The sequence below is a fragment of the Meles meles genome, chromosome 6, assembly GCF_922984935.1.
Source record: "Meles meles chromosome 6, mMelMel3.1 paternal haplotype, whole genome shotgun sequence".
Classification (NCBI taxonomy): Eukaryota; Metazoa; Chordata; class Mammalia; order Carnivora; family Mustelidae; genus Meles; species Meles meles.
This window is the reverse complement of record NC_060071.1, coordinates 33195603-33215682: the sequence shown is the minus strand read 5'-3', so window position 1 is coordinate 33215682 and position 20080 is coordinate 33195603. Positions and strand designations below refer to the sequence as shown.

General features: G+C 58.2%; 1 protein-coding gene across 1 annotated transcript in view; it reads right to left on the bottom strand.

Annotated features, from left to right (window-relative positions):
* Positions 1–17315, bottom strand: part of CSPG4 (chondroitin sulfate proteoglycan 4) — a 42131-nt gene extending 24816 nt beyond the window's left edge. The window contains exon 1 of the mRNA XM_046009341.1: positions 17145–17315. Coding sequence (XP_045865297.1) covers positions 17145–17232 — 88 coding nt within the window. The 5' untranslated portion in view covers positions 17233–17315. The remainder of the gene's footprint in view (positions 1–17144) is intronic.
* Positions 17316–20080: the final 2765 nt, after the last annotated feature.

Here is a 20080-nt window from a genome sequence, read left to right as displayed (position 1 = left end):
GCTTCAGCCACTGGAGGGGTCCGGCAGGATGTCCAAGAAAGATAATGCTCTTCCTCCTGGGCTAAGCTGAAATCTCTCCGGTTATCCCCTCTTGCCAGCGCTTGCTGGCAATGCCAGAACCTTGTCTGAGGGGCTAGAGGAATCAAGTGCGAGCTACAAGACCCTCTGGGTGGGTATGGCCCAGCAGAGCCAGCTGACCGTGGTGTGGGTGAGGGGCAGACCCTCACGGTGAGGACTGATGGGTGGGGGGCTCCTTCTGTGCAAGGACATTGATTCTTCTCTTTTTAAAAAAGAAGATTTTATATATTTATTTATTTATTTACTTATTTATTAGAGAGAGAGAGAATGAGCAGGGAGGAGAGGGAGAGCAGGGAAGAGAGCAAGAGGGAGAAGCAGACTCCCCACTGAGCAGGGAGCCCCATGAGGGGATCGACCCCAGGATCCTGAGATCACACCTGAGCTTAAGGCAGATGTCCAAGGAAGGAGCCCCCAGGTGCCCCAAGGGCATTGATTCTAAAGAAAAAAAGGCAGCACACAGAACTGAGGGCAGCCTCCCACCCCCACACAGAAGGTAGGGGCCTGTGGCTGCCCCCCTGGCTGCAGCTATCACTATGGGCAGTTGGCAAGAGCTGTGGGTGATCACCCAGGTGATGCTGTGGGCAGGAATATTTATACCACAGAAGAGGCAAAGGCTATATAGATCAGCATTCCTTCTCCCCCAGAAAGCCTGTTGCTCAACATTTACCTATTTAGCATGTATGGGAAGGGGGCCCTCCCCCTCCGGTGGGAGGTGAGTGAGTGAGCTCACACACCCATTCACACTCCCTTTCATTAAAGGTGGGTGCGGGGAAGGTGGGTTCAGGGTGTGAAGCCCACGGGAAGGGATGGAGATGGCAGGCTCTGCCCACTGAACCACCTGCCTCCAGCCGCCTCTCAGAAGAGGAGAGGGGCAGCCTGCGTAGCCTGGTTCTTCAGGCCAGAGTGGGAGGGTGGCAGGAAGTAGAGGTACTTTCCAGAGAGCTGGGGTCTGAATGAGCCTATTGAGGGGCTGGGCCCGGCTGTTTCCTGTGGGGCTGGGCAGGGAAGCACTCACACAAGCTGCCTTGTGCTGCTGGGAGTGCCTGGCCTGGGCAGCCCCCTCATCCCAACAGAGGCCTCGGAGGCCTTGCTGGCCAGGGTTTTGGAAACTCTGACAGCGCCATTCCCTCCACCTCCTGGTCTCCTTCTGTGGCCCCTTACCGTCTCTGATGGGCCGCAGTTGCAAGGACCCAGCCTCCCAGTCCTGGGAGACAGTGGGAGAGGCTGCCAATGGGGAGGCAGTGCAGCATAAAGGAGTGAGTTAGGAGTCAGTTCCGGAAGGCTTCCTGGAGGAGGTGGGTGGTAGAGAGGAGGGAGGGAGGGGCCTGGGTAGTTTCAAAAGGCAGCAAGGCCCCCTAAGAGGGTGGCAGCAGGGACCCACAGACTCTGGGACATTGAAAACAGAGGAGGAGAGGGAAAAGAAGCAGGAGCCAAGCCAGCCTCCGTGGCCTGACTGGGGTCCTAGGGCAGTGGGGGGAGGAGAGAAGGCATCATCACTGCTTGGAGACTTGCCCTTGACTCTTCTGGGTCAAGAACACCCATGATTCATCCAAACACCAGTTCAGGCCTGTAGCAGATCTGTGGGCTGCCCTTTGGGCCAGGAGAAGGGGCCCAGTCTGGCCTCTGGTCACCATTTTGTAAAATGGGTGTTCCTTCCCGGTCCCGCCTCCTTCTGCTGCTGGGGATTAGTCCTGAAGGTCCCTTTCTGGTCTGGGAGTCTGCTCTCAGATAGGGGTATGCAGAGGGTTAATGGTAATGGTGTGGGCTGTCTGGCTGGTGCCAAGTTCAGCGTGGTGGGGGCAGGGGCCTCGAGGGGTCTGGGTTGAATGGGAGGGGCCACAAGAATGCCACATGTCTGGGTCTCTCTACCTGAAAGACGGTTCGTGAGTGGGTGTGCAGGACTACGTAGAAGTCTATTTGTGTGTGTGTTCAAGCGTGTGGGTGGCTGCTCGGGGGTGTGTTTTGGGTTTGCATAAGGCTGTGTGTTTGTGCATGTGTGCGCGTGTGGGCTGGGAGCCGCCAGGACAGAGCTGCGATTGTGCCCAGGCCTGTCCTGCCCCTCAGTGCTGCCCGCCATGACTTGGCTGGGCCTGGCTCCCTGAAAGGGGCTGTGTGTTCCCGGAGGGCACCCACCCTCCCGCCCGGCGCCCATCCGTCGCAGAGGTTTGCTGAAGGTGGAGCCTCCCACAGCTTCCCGCCCTTCCTGACCACGGACAGGGTGTCCGGTCTGGGCCAAGGCAGAGCGGCTCCGTTCTTCTTCCTGAGACGAGGGTTGGGGGCCCAGAAAGAGCCTATGTCCTTCCCCTCCGCTTAGGCCAACATCCCCTGCAAGCCACCCTCTGGCAGGCTCTAGGTTGTGCCAGCATGTCCTGTCTCCCGGGGGCATTCTTAATGTGTGTGTGAATGGGGACCAGAAGCCTGCCCTGGGGAACCCCAAGCATGAGACTTACTTCCCCCATGATGCTCTACTCTTATCTGTCAGTGGCTTGGGACAAGGGGTCTCCCTGTGGGGAGGATCTCCACACATCAGGCTCCCACCGTGCTCTCCCAGGCTGACCAGGGGCAGGGTCTCTAGTGTGGGTCCCTTTGCAAGTCACTGGGGGTCGGGGTGGCTGCAAACCCTGATCCTCACAATGCCTGGGGTTAGCCACACGGTCTTTCTCCAAGTCTCTGTCCCCTATCTCCTTTGTCTCTCTCTTGGCCACTTGGCCACCTCGGAGCCTTATCTCTGCCTCTCCCTGTCTTTCTTTACCTTTGGCTCCCCTCTTGCCCCGGCCCCGTCCTGGCTGTCATTGGGAGCACCACTCTTGCCCCAGGACGGTCTAGAGGGCTAGGTGTGGGGTCCCTGGCCTCCGCAGCCCTGGCCACCCCATCCTTGGGTAATGGGTTCCACGATATCAAAGTTCTCTGCAGCTTTAGCATTCAGTAGGGTTTCTAGCCAGACAAGCTGAGGCCCCAGAGAAGAAGCAGTTTGACAGAGAAGCAGGAAGTCTGCAGTTCTTGGCCTAGTCTCCTGAATGAGCCCCCTCCCACACAGGTACCCCCAGCCCACCCTGCTCCCTCGCAATCCTTCCCCGTGTGCCCTGCTCCTGCCACATTCCTGGTTGCCCTGGGGCAGCCAGGCGGCCCCACAGTCAGCATGCGTCACAAGCAGCAGCATTCCTGGGTGTCTGCTGATGCCTGACTTTATAAGGGAGGGAGTTTGGGAGTCAGAGCTGCTGGGCAGGATGGCCAGGGGGCACGCCCAGGGCCCAGGGGCAAAGGGGGGCGGGGGGAGACCTGAACACATGTATGCTGGGGAGGTGTACCCAGTGGTACTGAGATGGAGCGGGAGGTGGGAGAAGGGGGAATCCATAGTCGTTCATTCATTCATTCACAAGTACAGTAATGCAGCCACAGAAAAGAAGAACCACCTTGGGGAGACAGAAAGCCTGAGAAAGGTGTTAAAACCTGGAATAAGAAATGAAGACCCCCCCCTTCCTTGGCAAAAACTGGACTCAGGGGTCCAGACAGAAGCCCGACGAAGGAGATGAAGGAGGAGAACCCAGGGAGACCCAGGAGGCTGGATGTTGGCAGCAAGCCTGCTGCTGTGGGCAGGAGTGAGGAGGGTGAGGAGGGGGGCATGGTCAGCCAGCCAGGGAGGGGAGGGACTCCTGCTCTCAGGGGAAGCCAGCCCTCTCCACTGTAGCTTCTTGGGGTTGGTTGGGCACCCAGGGTGAGGATCCTATTCCAAATCCACATCCTAGGCAGGCAGGGGTGAGGCTGGGAGAGCCCGTCTCCTAGGAAGTCTGAAGGGGGCCCTGGGGGAGGGCTCTAGGATGGCCAAGGCCAGGATGAAGGGCTCTCTGACTCTCTTGTGGGTGCCTATGTGTGTGGCCCTGTGTAAGGGCAGGTGTCCTGCCCCCTCCCTGAGGTCACCCAGACCCTCCAGTGCCCACGCCAGATCCCCTCCCCTCGTGCCTCCAAGGGATGTGCTTTTTCCTTACCAGCTTTCTGCCCCTAAGCCAGGGAACTTCTGAGGAAGCTGGGAGGGGTGGAAACTTAAGTTAGAACCAGAGCCACAGACCCTGAGGCCAATGGGGCTGAAGCTCCCTGAGGCGCCCTCTCCCTTTTCTGAGGTGGGAAAGCAGGGCCAGGAGCTGGCATGGGAACTCAGTCACACGGAGCACCGGAGACCCAAGCGTGGCCACAGTGGGTGGCACATGGCCATGAGTGTGACCGAGTGCAGGTCTGTGGCACGTGTCACAACGTTCTGAGGTGAGTGCGGGACAGGTGGTGAGGTGGCACGGGGAGGGGGCAGTCTGGCTGTAGATGCTGGCCATGACCCTCCTTGGCCTTGCCTGATGGCTGTGCCTACTCTGGAGCCAGCCCCCCAGCACATCCCAAAGCTCAGCCCTGTTCACTGAGCTGTCACCTTCCCCGCAGCCTGGACCTCTGAAGGTAACAAGGGGGAGGGTTACAGGCATAGACCTCAAAGGGACAACCTGCTCATGGTGGTGACAACCGGGTCTCCAGAGCCGAGCCTAGATGCTTACCACCTGCCAGGGCTGGCCACCTAGGAGTTGCTCACATGCCTGCAGACACTGACTGTCCCACCTCCCTGTCCCCAGCCTGGCAGTCCGTCACCCAGGGCCAGCCCAGAGGCCCACTGACCACCTGCTCCTGCCTTGCCCCAGAGCCTCGGGAACAACAGTGGTTTAGTTCAGTCACATGCAACTTAAAAAGGAAGACAGTAGCTTCCTAGGAGAGAGCGGACTGTCAGGCCCTGTTCTCGGGCAGCCAACCTCGCCTGCCTGTCGTCTCAGCACTAGGGAGACCACCTGCTGGGGTCGAGGTGGGCCCCCATCTCTCTTCACTCCAGGATCTCTTGAGCCCTAAGACTCACTCTCAGGACACTCGAGAGTTCGGTTGCCGTTCTGGTTCTTGTGAGACCAAGGAGGCCAGGCCGGTATAAGTTTCCTCAGCTATTGGCTGAATCCTGACCCTGGCCACTGGCCTCGGCTACTGGTCCTCTAACCCAGAGCTTGGAGGCCACCCAAGCTGAGCGGCGCATATTGGGCAACATTTCCAATTTTGGGACCTCCTCTAAAAGGGGATTACCTAAAAGGACTGGTACCCTGGGCCATGTGACCCAACCTTGAGGCCCAGTGCGGTACAGAGGAAGCAGGAGGGAAAAGTGAGAGGTTTGCTCCAGAATCGGCTCAGAGTCCACCCAGGCTGCAGGGCAGGGGCGGGGAGGAAGCTGGGTCTCAACGGAGTCTTTGTGCAAGGCGGGCTGCTCCCCAGGCCCGAGGCGCAGAGGGGTGGGGCTGCTCCGTGTGGAGCAATACTGAGAGGCTTTTCCTTGCCTTATAATTTTCCTCCTTGTGCAGGGAGATGGGTGGATTTCCAGGCCCTCCTCCACATCCCCTCTCCCTGGCTTTCCTGGCCCCAGGCAGGTGGGGAAAGCTTAGTGGGCCCAGGCTGAGAGGCACGGGATCTGGCAGGGCAGAAAGAGAGCGAGAGACCCTTCTCACCCCAGCCCCTGGGCTGCTCAGCAGCCCCTGCCCCCACCAGGGTCTCTGGGACATAGCTGCCCTGTTACAGGTGAGGTCGTGAGGCTCAAAGAGGATGTTGCCGGCACTGAGGCCCGGAGAGGAGCAGCGAAGGGCTGGATCGGAGCCCCTGGGCTGCGGCTCTGAGCCGGCTGGTGTGATATCAGGGAGGGCCGTGTGTCCACAGAAGCAGTGGGGGGGGTTGTTGTTGCGTGTGCGAGTGGAAGTGGGGCATGTGCCCGGCTCCAGCAGGAGGAGGGTGTGAGAGCTGGCCCGCTGCCCAGGAGACACACTTTTTCCCTTCCTGTCCTCAGGGGTTCCCGGGGGGGCAGAGGGGGAGGGGAGAGAGGAAGGGAGGGGAAAGCATCTGCTTTTTGCGGTTGTGCTTTTTGCGGTTGGCTTGGCAGCTGGCCTCTCCTGGTGTGGCTGGACGGGCCTGGTTCTGGGGCTGGCTGCGTCAGGGAGGGACCTTCTTCAGGCCTGGCTAAGAATGGCCAGTGATAAATGCTGGTTGTGCCCACTGGGGACTTGGAGACCAGGGAGGAGGGTGGAGGGGCAGGGGGCCTGGGTGAGAAGCTTTCCCTGGGGACGCTGTGGGACCACCCCCTCTCTGGGGCTGAAGCCAGAGGCAGGACGCAGGCGGAAGCCTGTTGCTCATCCCCGAGCTCCCCTTCAGCTCTGGGATGAGAAACCGCTAAAGGCAGGGCCCTTGGGGAGGTGTCCTGGGGCTTCCCCCAGCCTGGCAGCCTGGGCTTGGAGACAGTGAGTGTGTCAGCTGGGGTGGGGGGTTGGCGGAAGCAATGACTGTTGATCTGGACACAGGCCTGGACAGTCTGGCACAGCCTGCGCTCAGGAGTCTGTGCGCCTTGGAGAAGCTGCGCTGACCCTGCCTTAGCTCCTCCAACTGAAATATAGGGGAGAGAGGTGGGATAATCTCACAGATGGCAGTCGCCTATCCAGGAGACTGGGCGAAGCAGGGGCTTGGGACAATCCCCCCCACCCCCCAGCCACATGCTACTGTGCTCTCTTCGGCTTCAGTTTCCCCATCTCTGCAAAGAAGACCTGGCTGGGGAGACTAGGGCAAACCTGGCCTGCCCAGCCCAGCTCCTCAGGAAGTGGCTAGTAGAGGGGCTGTGGTCAGGACAGGGGTACGGGGAGCCAGAACTGGAGGCTCCTGAGGACAGGACGGAGGGCCCATACCCCCTGTGCAAGCCTCCTGCCATCCAGGAGGCCCGTACACGTGGGCCAACAGCAGAAACATCAGCACGTAAGGGAATACAGGGATCAAACAGAGGTGGCTCTTGGTCCCTGGGAGGGATTTTCTATGGGCTGGCCATAGACAGGCTGAGTAGCAAGCTTCCAGTGTGGTTGGGATGCCTGCAAGAGTGCGTGGCCTGGCAGGGTAGACTGAGAAACCCTAGAGTCCTTGCTAGGTGGCTCTGTGCTACCCAGATCCCCCAGAGATCCCCACCCTGAGATCTCTCCCCGTGGGCGGGCCCAAATCCTCTGGGAATAGGTTCCTGCCTACCACTCCCCGCGGGCCAGGCCTGTGTCCCACCACTGTGCTCTCTCCAGACCACCTCTTCTCGCCTGGCCTCAGACACAGGCTCTTCCTGTCTCCAGCAACAAGGCTCTGGGGCTCTGGGCCTGGCTGCCAATGCCTCCCGAGACATCCGCCCCAGAAACACCCAGAGGGACCTCCAAACCCTAGCCCACCCATCTCAAGCCAGACTTAGTGTCATCTCTACCCAAAACTGCTTGCCTTCCAGAGAAGGCCTCACCACCTACCCATGGCTGGGTAGAAATCTGAAAGTCATTTTAGACATTCTCCCTCTTTCCTCCCCATGTTCCAGCCATCCTGCCCCTAAATTCTCGTTCCAATTCGTCTCCCCCTCCTGCTCCTCTGTGCTGTCCCACTGGGCAGATGGTCACCAGCCCCTTAGAGGATTAATGAATTTCCTGCCTTGTTGTGCTAATAGCAACCATTCTTAACCCAAACTGGAAGTCGCCTTGTCATCCCCCCTTGTCTGAGAGCCTTCAATGGCTCCCCATTGTCCCACAATCCGGCCCCAACGCTGGTGCAGCACTGAAGGTGCTGGGTCACCCTGTCGCAGCCCTGCCAGGCTTTCCTGTTCACCTCCCAGGAACACCCCACGCACGTGTCAGCCTCATTTTTAGACCTTGCCCTGTTTTCCGTCCGCACCTGACAGGTCCCCGCTCCCAGACTTTGCTCAGGCCAGCTCTACTTTCCTTTCTGCGTGCAGAATTCCCTCCTGCTCCTTCAGGAAGGAAGCCTTCTCCCGGCCTTCCCCACAGCCCACAGTTCCTTCTCTGCATTCGGGGTGCAAAGACCCTGAGCCGTGGCTTGGGGAGTTGAGCTCCTGTTACCTCTCTCTGTCAACAGTGGTGTCTCAGGAATAAGACTGGCGCCGCTTGGGGAAGGGAGATGGAAAGCAGGGAGGGTGAGAGGGGTGGCTGTGCTCTCCAGCTGAACCAGCGGGCAGGAGCCACATCTGGAAGCTTGCCCTCAGCAGGTGGGGGGAGGGGGAGGGGGACCATGGCTGGGGTGTGGTGGGGGACTGCTCCAGCCAGGGAGTGCTTTTCTGGGCCCATGGTGACAGAGTCTGGTGCTTGTTTTTAAAGAAAATAGAACCAGAGCCCCTATTTATAGCTGGAGGCCATGGCCACAGACGGGAGATGGCTGGGGCTGAGGCTGTGCAGGCTCCTGCTCAGGCAGGGCTGGGGGTGGGGCCATTCCCAGGCCCCTGCCCACCCCCCCCCCTCAGCCTCCAAGGAAGTGCCTGTGGGATCTTGACATCCCCTACCACAGGATGACAGGATGACAGGATGTAGCCTGTGCTTCAGGGGCCAGGGAAGGAGGGGACGGGTGAGGGGATGGAAAATTTCCCTCAGGATGGGTCCCTGGGGCCCAGAGCCCCTTATGGGAATGGGTGGAGGTGCGGGTGTGCTGTGTGTGCCGGGAAGGCCCGGGAAGGCCCCGCGTGTGTGTGCGCTCGTGCGTGGAGAGCCGGATATAGAGGCTGCACTTTGGGTTGCCACGGGGACTGGGTGAAGGAAAGGGGACAGAGCAGGGTCAGAGACATGGGACGGCCAGACAGAGAGACAGCCACGGGGAAGAGACGGAGGGATGAGGGAAGAGAGACCAGAGCTTAGTGGGCCCTGTGAGGGCTGGGATAGAGGAAGCCCAGAGAGATCTGAGGGGGAGACCTCCGTGCCACAGAAAGTCTTCATGGCGTTCTGGGCAGAGGGGCCAGAGTCTGAGCTGGAGCCGGTGAGGAGGGGCAGGAATTAGGTATCTCTGTGGCCTGGCCCACTCCCATCCCTGCAGGGCCCAGGGCCTTGGAGACCCTCCGTTCCAGGGTGGGAGGCCCAGACCTATTGGGAGGCAAAGAAGTGCTGTGGGGGCTGGGCTCACCTAGATGGACTTTGTCACCAAGATCCCTGAAAAACTGTCCTGGGCGGATGAGGCGAGGTGGAGGCAGGGATGTTGGAGACAGGTCTGGGCTTTGGGGTGGGTGGCCCTGGCCTGGAGGTGTTGCAGGCGGAGGCTGTGGTCTGGGCTCACACCTGCTGCCAGCCTCGATCCGGACTCCTCCCTGGGTTGTGCCGTTGGAGGCTGTGGCCTGGCTGTAGCCTGGGGCTCGTGTCACGGAGCCCTCGCCACAGCCGGTGACTCAGACAGTTAAAAAAAGGAGCAGCTTGGAGCGGTGACTCAATTGGCTCTGGAGGGCCTGGGTGGGTCCGGCTGGTACAAGATGGGGTGGTCCAGGTTTATTTTTGGCTGGGTGGGGCTAGAGCAAGGGGGTGGAAAGTGGGAACCGGGGGCGGAGCAGGGCCGCTACTCCCATCCTGGGAGAGCCCCGGGGCTTAGATTCTAGGTGCCAGGGAGCTTGGGAGGGCTGGGCTGCCCCTTCGCCCCCTTGCAGGCCCAGCCCAGTTCACTGTTTGGCCCACACAGGCAGCTGGCTCTCTGTGGACAGAGGCAGAGCCCAGTGTCCTGTTCTCAGGGGGCTTTTACAGCGGACCTTGGGGACTGACTATCCTACCCAGATGCCCAGAGAGGGAGAGTCTGCCCGAGGCCACACAGCAGGGCCAGGTATCCCAAGGGCTGTGGCAGCAAGGCTGACTCCGGGTCCCCACCTCTCCTGCCTCAGGGCTGTCAACAGTTGGAGGGACGGGCTCTCATCTGGGTATCTGGCCCTGGAAGAGTTCTGGAAGAGTTCACCGGGGCCTCAGCTGGGCACCAGATGCCGAGAGAGGGTGCCTTAGCCGGGGGCAGGGGCCTGGATGCTATTAGCGCCCATCCGGGGAGCGAGCTGAGCTCTCTGCCCAGTGCTCTGCTGAGAAGAGTTACTTCTAGAGGGTGAAGGCAGAAGATGCGGGCCCAGACTCCACCCAGCTTCTCAACTAGAGTGCCCCTCCAGTGGGCATGGCCCAGCTGCTCGTCCCGCTCAGCGGCTTGTTCCCAAGACTCACGCAGCCTTGCCCACACCAGCTCTGATCTCACACACACACAGACTCGGGCATCATCAACATCCCCAATGGGTCCGAGCTGCTCAGAGCAGAGAGGGCGCTTGGCTCCCTTCGTCTTCATTCTGCTCCTTGTAACACAGGTCCTCCTGCCTAGGGAGCCACCACTCCTTAACAGACCCCATGGGAGCGCTGGTGGTCATCTCCCACCACCCCTCCAGAGGGGCTCCAGGTTTGGGCAGTGGGCAGGGCGAAGATGGGTGTCCATCCTACAAAAGTTACCGCTGCCTGCTCATTCTCTTTGTCCCCACCATATCCGGCTCTCCACGCACGAGCGCACACACATGCGGGGCCTTCCCGGGCCTTCCCGGGCCTTCCCGGCACACACAGGCTCTAAGTTTCATTCGGTGGTTCTTTGAACACGGACTGGTTGTGTTGAACCCAGGACCAAGGGTCGGTGTCCAAGGGGCCATTAGGCTTTGGGGTGAGGCTGGGGAGGGCTGTCCTACTTCTCCTTATCGTGGGAGAGGTGTGTAGGACTCAGCCGGGGGAGGCGGTCAGATGCAGGACCCCTCCCCCCACCAAAGGGTCCTGGGCTGCAGGGCAGCCACTGGCTGCTCACTCCCTTGGGGACACACCTCCCCCTTCCCCTGTCTCTGAGTCCCACACAGACTGGCTCACAGGACCACCTCATGCAGTCCCCCACCTTGGCACCTCTTTCGAAAATTCCGTTTATTGCTGGGCCTGCCCCAGTCCAGAAGACAATGGGAACCACAGAGAGGCAGCAAGCCCCTAGCCAGCAGCACCTGCTGAGCCTTTACTCTGGCAAAGGGCTTTCCTCAATGCGCACTGGAGGTCAGAATCATTTAGACCCATTTTAGGGAGAAGACTGAGGCTCAGAAAGGTCACTCATCAAGGGGTAGGGCTGGAGTGAAATCCTGGGCTCCCTAATGCCCTGTTCCTTTCCACCGTGTGCCTGACCTCTCAGCCCTCCCACCTCCCCCAGCCCTGCAGAGTTCCCGGGGTTGAGGACTCAGAGGAGGGAGAGGTGGGGCCTGAGTCTGGAAGGAGGAGCGGGAGGGGGCTTGCTCTTAGCTGCTCCAAGGCACCCAAAAAGGGTGATTTTTCCCTGACCATGGTGGGAAGTGTGTGTGTGTGTGTGTGTGTGTTTCTGGGCCTGTAGCCTGCCTGGCCAGCCTCCAGCTGCAGGAGACGGGGACCGGCCCCAGCTGCTGTGCGCAGGGAAGAGGCAGGGAGGGGCTGGAGTCGTGGGAATGAGCATCCTGGGCCCACTGGTATTTATAGCTGGCCCGTCCTGAAATGCGGGTGGGAGAGGGCTGCTCTTAGGTGGGAAAGGAAGTTGGTCTCCTCTCTCCAGCCTCCTTTTCTCCCCAGAGAGGAGGCTGTCCTGGCCAGAGGTCCTGCTTTGGCCATGGAGCTGGGGGCTGTGAATCCTGAGTTGGGGGTTTCTCCTGGGACCACTGGCTGAAGGGTGGGACACTCTCGGCTGTGCGTGTGCGTGTGTGCACACACATGTGTATGTGTACCTCTTGGGCATTGTACTGGTGGGGGCCCTGGAGCAGGGGGCAGAAAGGCTGCTGGCCCCACAGACAAGGAGGGCAGGGCCCCAGGAAGGGGGAAGACCAGGCTGTGGACCTCAGCATTCAAGGGTTGGGAAACACCCACAGGGGTGGAAGAATAGGAGCTGGGCCTTGAAGGATGAGAAAAGACCAGTTGCAGGGAACAGCTTGAAGAGAGGTGGAAGGGCGTCAGGGATATGGGTTATCATACGATGGCCGAGCTCGTTGGTCACCCTTTGGGACCCAGGATCACCTTTAGTGTAGAGGCTGATAGTCGGAGTCGGGGAGAGGGCCCAGCAGAGCCATGGTGTCTTCTGGATGCTCAGGAATGTCCCGTTTCGTTCTAGGAGTGGCAGGAGTGGGATGCTGGGACAGCAGGGCCAGGTCCCCAGGGAGGAAGCTGGGATTATGTGCTGCTCCCTGCCCTCAGGCCCCCGGACTTTGCTCCCCCTGGGAAAGGATGCCTTTCAGGGGCCCTTTGTATCAGGCTAGATTTGGATTCTTTGAAAACCAAGAAGTTCTTCCCTGTATCTGACCTGAGTCTTCCCTGCTCTCAGCATGTTTCAACTCAAAGCAATTGCTTGGCTTTCCCGTCTTCTTTTCTTTTTTTCTTTCTTTTTTTTTTTTTTTTCCAAGCCACAGAACACGTTATCCAAACTACATCATACAAAAAACCCAGATCTATATGAACCTGCTCCTGAAGCTGCTCTGTGTGACTGGGGGGCGGGGCTGCCCCCCCAACTCCCCTCGCCCCGTTGCCACGCTCAGTCCCCTCTGGGTGAAAAGTCCTGGGCCATCCCAGGCATAGCAGGCAAAACAGTCACTGCGCCCCTCTGTGGGTTCAGTCCTATATGGAGCAAGTCAGTGGAGACCCCCGAGGAAAGCAGGAGGTCTGCCTGCAGGGAGTGGCTGGTCCTGTGGGCAAGGCCAACACCTGAGCCAGATACACGGACAGAGAGCCAGGAGGCTTCGCCTTCACCCTGCTAAGGACTTGGTGTAGGACACTGAGAGTAGCTGCCCCTCTCTGGGCCCATTTCCCTGTGAACCATGGGAAGCCTCTGCAGTAAGGCCTGGGAGGGGAGGCAACCCCACTACCTACCACGACGGTGAAGCCACAGGAGACACACACTGACGTGGGTATGTGAGCCATGGCCGGAGGCCTGGCTTGGGCACCTAGGGGCTGGCAGAGCCGGCTGTTCTGAGGGCCAGGCGTGGCCAGGTGTGGGCAGGAGCTGAGCGGGAGGAAGGGTTCAGAGCTCTGCCCCCAGGCCACCTCCATGGCAGCCCTGAGTATCACTGCCCTCCATCTGGGATGAATGTGGCTTCATTTGCTACCCCAGCCATTGAAGGGGGTGGGGGACTTTCTTGAAGAGGATTTGCTTTTTCCTTGACAAAGGAGGGAGGGACTGGAGAGGTGGGGTGTGGGGAACAGGAGCAGAGTTCTGGGGTCCTCCGGGAGCTGTCTCACGCCTGAAGACCTGTCCCTCTCCCCTGCTGCAGAGGCCTGGGCCCACTGGGGGGGTGACTGCCACCTGGCCCCATGCGGGCTGCTGTTGAGGGGAGTGACAACACTGTGGCCTGTGTGTCCCAAGGCCAGTCCCTGCATTTCTCTGAGCCTCAGTTGGGGCGCCTGGGTGGCTCAGTGGGTTAAAACCTCTGCCTTCAGCTCAGGTCATGATCCCAGGGTGCTGGGATAGAGCACTGACATAGGGCTCTCTGCTCAGCAGGGAGCCTGCTTCCCTTCCTCTCTCTGCCTATTTGTGATCTCTGTTTGTCAAAGAAATAAATAAAATCTTAAAAAAAAAAAGTTTCCTTATCTCTAAAATGGGCACGTTCCCTGGCTTGTGGGGGTGCTGTGAGGCTGCGTACAACAGGGTAGCTCCCCCCACCCAGGATTTCTCTGGAGGTGAGGCCCAATTAAACATAGCTCTACCCTCGCCCTGTTTGGAATGATGCGGCCTTCTGAGAAGTGAGGGAGCTAGGCAACTCTACCCCAGAGAGAAACCAAGTACAAAATTGTTCATACAAACTGGGTGCATCCCCAACACTCATTGACATTCAGTAAGAATGATAACAGGGTACTTTTGAATCCCACCTGAAGCTTGCACCTGGAGAGAGAGTCTTAACTCTAGAAAGCTCTATGGACCCAGGCATATGTCGGGGCAAGGGGGTAAGTTGGAGGCTATGGGGGAGCTGGATGGGGTCCGGAGTTAGGGGAGAGGTTATGAAGGGGCAGAGGGACCAGGAATGGAGCAGGCTCAAGTCCAACCCCCCCCACCCCCTTCAGTTGGTCCTGGTGCTGAAAAGGAGCCACAGCCCAGCCCACCAGCCCCTGCCCCCCTCCCACCCTCGCCTCCTCATCCCGGGCCCCACCCAGCCCAGGTCTGTGAGCACGGCCACCGTGTTCAGAGCTCTCATACTCGTGTGCACACCCACATCTGAGTGCTCTAGTGAGTGTGTAGTCAGGCCTATTTCCAACTCCCCCTCCCCTGCCTGCCCCCTCCTGGGCAGCACGCCCAGTTCCCAGAAGCAGCCTATACACTTCCTCTGAAAGCTCCCTGCACAGCCCGCTCCCCTCGGCTGTCCCCACCAGCCGCCTGGCCCACCTGGCAGCCCCCGCCACAGACCCCTGGGCAGACAGCACTGAGAGACGCTTGTCCCGCCACGGAGGGCAGGCGGACGTCAGATGGGGGCTGGCTCAGTTATACTTGGTTCTTGAACAACTTTTCCAGAGCCTGGGTGGGCCAGGCCAAGGGCCTGGCCTCTGCCCTGCCCCAGAGGCCCCGGGGCAGTGCGCACGCGCACAAACACACACATCTCCAGCACCACTGTTCCCCAGAGGATCCCCAGAGGCAGAAGAGTCTATCAGACTGAATTCCTTGGGTCCTATTCTGTGGGACTCCCCATCAGGTCGGAGTCCTCACCTGGGAACTGCGGAGGCCTCTCAGTGGGGTACTCCTGCCCTACCCGAAGTCCTACTTCAGCCCCTCACCTTCTGTCTGGCCGGGTCAGAGACGTGGGAGCAACTGCTCCTGCAGGCTCTGTGACCACTCTGAGCTCTCAGCTGTACTCATGCCGTTCCCCTGGCGGGAATGCGAAGTCCACATCAGCTCAAACCTGGTCTCCCCCACTGCTCGTCCTTCTGCAGAACGCCTCCCATAGGGCTCAGAAGAGGCTGGATGCCACCCTGGCAGAGTGGCCCTTAGCTCAAGCTCCCACACAGGTGGGGCGCTCCCCCAAAGCAAGGCTTTCTGGGCTGCTGGGACTCTCTGTGGGACCTAGAGCACTTTGCTTCCTCCCTGGAGTCTCAGGTTCCCAGTCTGTACTACTAGAAGCTTGGCCCAGGCAGTCTCCAAGGGTGTTTGACTCCCAGGCCTCATGACCTAGATGTTCTGGAATGTTGATGAATGCAGGGAAAGCATCCTAACGTGCCTCACTCTGGTACCTGAGACCTCCAGGGCCTTTGCGGCTAGGGATGTCTAGAAGGGATGGGAATGGTGCCTTCCTCAGGTAGGGGCTGACCCTATGCAGAGACCAGGAGAGGGGGCCGAGCCCGGCATTGTGACAGAGATGGACTGTTGGAGGGGAACTCTGCCTGGGACCGGGAGAAGATTCCCACTCCCTGTCTCCTTCCCATTTCCAAATTCTTCCTAAAGGCAGAGATTGGCTTAACGTTATAAAACACCACTGCTGCCATACTACTCTCCTGCCTTAAAACCTTCGTTGGCTCCCCAGTACCAACAGGGCATAGGCTGTGGGCTATATTCTGCCATTTAAGGGTTCTGTGCCCCAGCCCAATGGCTCTTCCTGGCTGGTGCTCAAAATAAGCCTTCTAACCAGGCTGCTGCCTTTCCTGTCTCAACATGCTCTTCTCACATCCACCTCAGTGCCTTTGCTCAAGCTGAGCTCCTGCCTAGAGTACTGACCCCTTTCCATCCTCCAAAGCTTGGCTCCAGGATCACCTCTGGCCTGCCCCAGCCTGCCTGGCAATTTCTCTTCACCATACTCTTCATCCGGATTTTGCAGACATGACGGGAATTGCTGTTTGAGTTTTAATTTGCTTTTCTGTCTCCTGCATGAGTTCAAGTTCAGCCCATCCATTTCTGTGCCCTCCTCATTGCCCAGCACAATGTTTGTACATTGTTGATGCAGAGAAGGTATTTGAGAATGGCTCTCAGTTGAAGCCCAAGGAGATGGGGGTGCTGGAATTTCTTGGCTGGAGGCTACAGGTTGGGTAAGCAGCCCACTCCAGTCACCCCAGATGGCCCCTTCCCATCTCTCCGGAGGCCCAGCCCATCACCCAGGCCCTGAGACTTTGAAGGAGGGGGTCCCTGGGAATGGGAGCAGAGAGCCTGGGGACCCAACTCTGACTCACCCCAGTGGGGGGTCTTCCCCTGACTCATTTCCCTCTGGGTACCTCGTGATGCTGTCCGTTAGAGCTGGCTTCCCCATCTGATGGGGAGGAGGGTGTGGCCTGGGCCCTTGGGAAGGGAGAATCAGGCTCTTCCTCTGCTGAGAGTTGCTCTTGGGAACGGTCCCGAAAGATGTAGGCTGAAGCACTGATTCATACATGGGTCGTAATGACGGACGGGCCCTGAGGCCACGGTTCTTATGGCATAACTAGACCATGCCTTGACTCAAGGAAGAATGCCGTCATGGCAGGATTTCTGGCGCATGACAGAGAGGAGATGCATCCCAGTGCCCCTCAGAAGGTGAACCGTCACTCAGTCTCTGCTGGGGGCAGTCACCAATGCCAGGACAGGAAAGTGTGGCGGGGTTGTCCAGGGGCTGTCTGAGGGACAGGCCCTGTGGGGGTGTGGGACATCCAAAGGGAGGCTGAGGCATGGGTGGTCTAGCAGGAGCTAGAGACGAAGGCAGGAGGAAGGTGGTGGCGAGGAGACCATACAAATTTACCTGGGGACAAGGAAGGGGGCCAGAGCCGTTGCAGGAGGCCAGAGGAGGCTGCAGGCTGTAGGTACACGTGGGGCCCCATACAGGGTGGGGCAGGGCGGCTCCCTCCCCATTTCTTGCCTTGTAACACGCCCCCGTTCCTGGCCCTGGCAGCCGAGGCTGGGGTACTGGCTTCTTGCTGTCACAGAGTGTCCTTTGGGCACTAGGGCAGTCACCAAAAGCTGCTGGGCTCAGGGAGCCCAGACAGCATTGGGTGGCCCTGCTGGTTTTAGCGGACAACCGTGCGTGAAGCCACACCCTAGACAGTCCGAGTGGGGCCAACCACAGATAGCCAGAGCCCACGGAAGCCCCAAGATGGAGAGCTGTCACTGCGGAGCCTGCTTGGGCTCCAGAGTGGAACTCCAGAGATCCCAGCCTGGAGGAGCGGAAGAGCAGCCCCCTTCCCTCCCAGTCCGGGGCTGACTTCTGGGCCCTCCTGTCCCATTTTTTTCCTGCCCAAGGAGCCCCCAACAGCTCCAGCCAGGCCGGTGGTCTCAGGCCCCTTACTTACCTGCGGATGACAGTCTGGCTAACACAGCCAAGGTCAAAGTCAGGGCCAGGGCAGGGGCCGGAGGCGCAGGCTGCTGGCCTGAGCGCATCGCGGCGGGCTCTGCGGCAGGGTTTGCGAGGAGCTGGGACGCTAGAGGAAAGGCACGAGCTGAGAGAAGCTTGGAAGGTTGGCTCAGCCGACTGGGGCTGGGGCTCTGGAGCAGCCCGCTGCCTCCGCCTTACTTAACTCTGGGGGCGGGGCAGGCGCCAGCGCGCGCTCCGGTTTCGGGACGAGGCTCCCCCGTTGGCCCCCCTTGCCCCCAACTTTCTTAAAGGGCCCGTGCTGGGCTGCTCCTCCCTGTTGAAGGGTGAGAAGACCCTTACAGCTCCGTTGGAGACAGCTCCCGCCCTGCAGATCAGGGACAAAGTCCCAGAGGAGCCTACAGCCCTGGAGGTCTGACCCAAGGGCTCCAGGAGACCTCCTCTGGGTCTGAGCTGGGTTAGCCCCACTTCTTTTTCTCCTGCCCTTGCAAGGATTGGTGTGTGGGTGTGTGTGTGTGCGCTCCAGGCCTAGGAGGACAGGCGCCTACCAACACACAAACTGCTTTTGGGCTGCTTTCCTTTAAGGTCTCCTTGGGACTCCATTTGGACAGAGAGGCACCAGCCTGAGGTTCTGCTCTGTGTCCCCTGGCATTGTGATCTTGGCTTTCTCTGCCCCACACAGCCTCCATTGCCTAGTCTACAAAAGAGAGATGTTCCAGACTCTCCCACAAGGCAGTATCATTTGCCTCAAAATGACCCCACAAGGTGGGTGAGAACCACTCCTTCCCTCTCCCTCCCCCAACCCCATTTTACATTTTATGGAGGAGAACAAGAGCCAGAAGCCATTCTTACCAGGCCCCAGGTGGAGTGTAAGTCCCTGGCCCTTTGGGACTAAGACTCTAGGCCTCCTAACTTCTGAATCTGGGTGTTCCAAATTCCTGGAGTTGCCTCCTGGAAATCTGGCCGTGCATTAGATCCTACCCAACAGCTTCAGGCTGGGTCCTGCTCTTCTTGACTCCCTCTAAGGCAACAACCTCAGCCTCGTCCTGAACAGGAGAAAGGGCGATACTACCGCAGAACTCCCAGCATGTAGAGGCTCTGCCGCTCTGTGCCTAGCCGGGCCTCAGCTTCTCCGCCCAGCAAATGGGAGGAAGAGCACCCCCACCACGCTTCTCCCTCCCTTCTTTCATCAGAATCCCTCTTTCAGGGGCACCTGGGTGTTTCAGTCTGTTAAGCGTCTGCCTTTAGCTCAGGTCATGATCCCAGAGTCTGGGATTGAGTCCTGCATCCGGCTCCCTGCTCAGGGAGGAATCTGTTTCTCCCTTTGACCCTCCTCCCTCTCATGCTCTCTCTCAAATAAATAAATAAATAAATAAAATATATATATTTAAAAGATTTTATTTATTTATTTGACACAGAGAGATCACAAGTAGGCAGAGAGGCAGGTAGAGAGAGAGGAGGAAGCAGCCTCCCTGCCAAGCAGAGAGCCCGATGCGGGACTCGATCCCAGGACCCTGAGATCATGACCTGAGCCAAAGGCAGAGGCTTAACCCACTGAGCCACCCAGGTGCCCAATAAAATATTTTTAAAAAACGATTTTATTTATTTGACACAGAATGCTCACAAATGGGCAGAGAGGCAGGCAGGTGGGATGGGGGAAGCAGGTTTGCAGAGTATTTAAAAAAAAGATAAAACTAAAATTTTAGGGGTGTCTGGGTGGCTCAGTCGGTTAAGCATCTGCTTTTGGCTCTGGTCATGATCCCGGGGTCCTGGGATCGAGCTCCACATTGGGCTCCCTGCTCAGCGTGGAGCCTCCTTCTTCTCCCTCTCTCTCTGCCTACCACCCCCAACCAGCTCATGCTCTTTCTCTCTTAAATAAATAAACAAAATCTTAAAAAAAAAAAAAAAAAAAGAATCCCTTTTCCACAGCTGCTTGCTTCCACCCACTCCCACCCACCAGCACTCTCTTCCCAGCCCCTGCCTACCTTAAAATTTTTTATAATTAATTACAGTGTAATATTAGTTTCAGGTGTACAGTCTAGTGATTCAACACTTCCGTACATCAGCTAGTGCTCATCATGGCCCATGCACTCCTTAATCTCCGTCACCTGTTTAACTTATTCCCCACTCACCTCCTCGCTGGTGACCATCAGTTAAGAGTCTGTTTCTCCGGCACCTGGATGGCTCAGTCAGTTAAGGGACTACCTTCAGTTCAGGTCATGATCCCGGAGTCCTGGGATCGAGTCCCGCATTGGGCTCCCAACTCCACGGGGAATCTGCTTCTCCCTCTCACTTTCTCCTCGCTCATGCTCTCTCTCACTATCTCTCAAATAAATAAATAAAAATCTTGGGGCACCTGGGTGGCTCAGTCGGTTAAGCCGCTGCCTTCGGCTCGGGTCATGATCTCAGGGTCCTGGGATCGAGCCCTGCGTCGGGCTCTCTGCTCGGCGGGGAGCCTGCTTCCTCCTCTCTCTCTCTCTCTGCCTGCCTCTCTGCCTACTTGTGATCTCTCTCTGTCTAGTAAATAAATAAAATCTTTAAATAAATAAATAAATAAAAATCTTTAAAAAAAGATACTGTATTTCTCAGTTCTAGAAATTCCATTGAATTAAAAAAAAAAGAATTTGTTTCTTGGTCTCTCTCTATTTCCCTTTGCTTGTTTGTTCCTTAAATTTGTTTCTGTTTCTTAAATTCCACGTGAGTGAAATCATACGGTATTTGTCTTTCTCTGATTGACTTATTTCATTTAGCATAATACCATTTAGTCCCATCCATGTTATTGCAAATGGCACGATTTCGTCCCTTTTGATGGCTGAGTACTATTCCACTGTGTGTATACGCCACATCTTCTTTTTCCTCTCATTAGTCGATGGACTGCCTTCATATCTTGCAGCTGTAATGAGGGAGTAAACACGG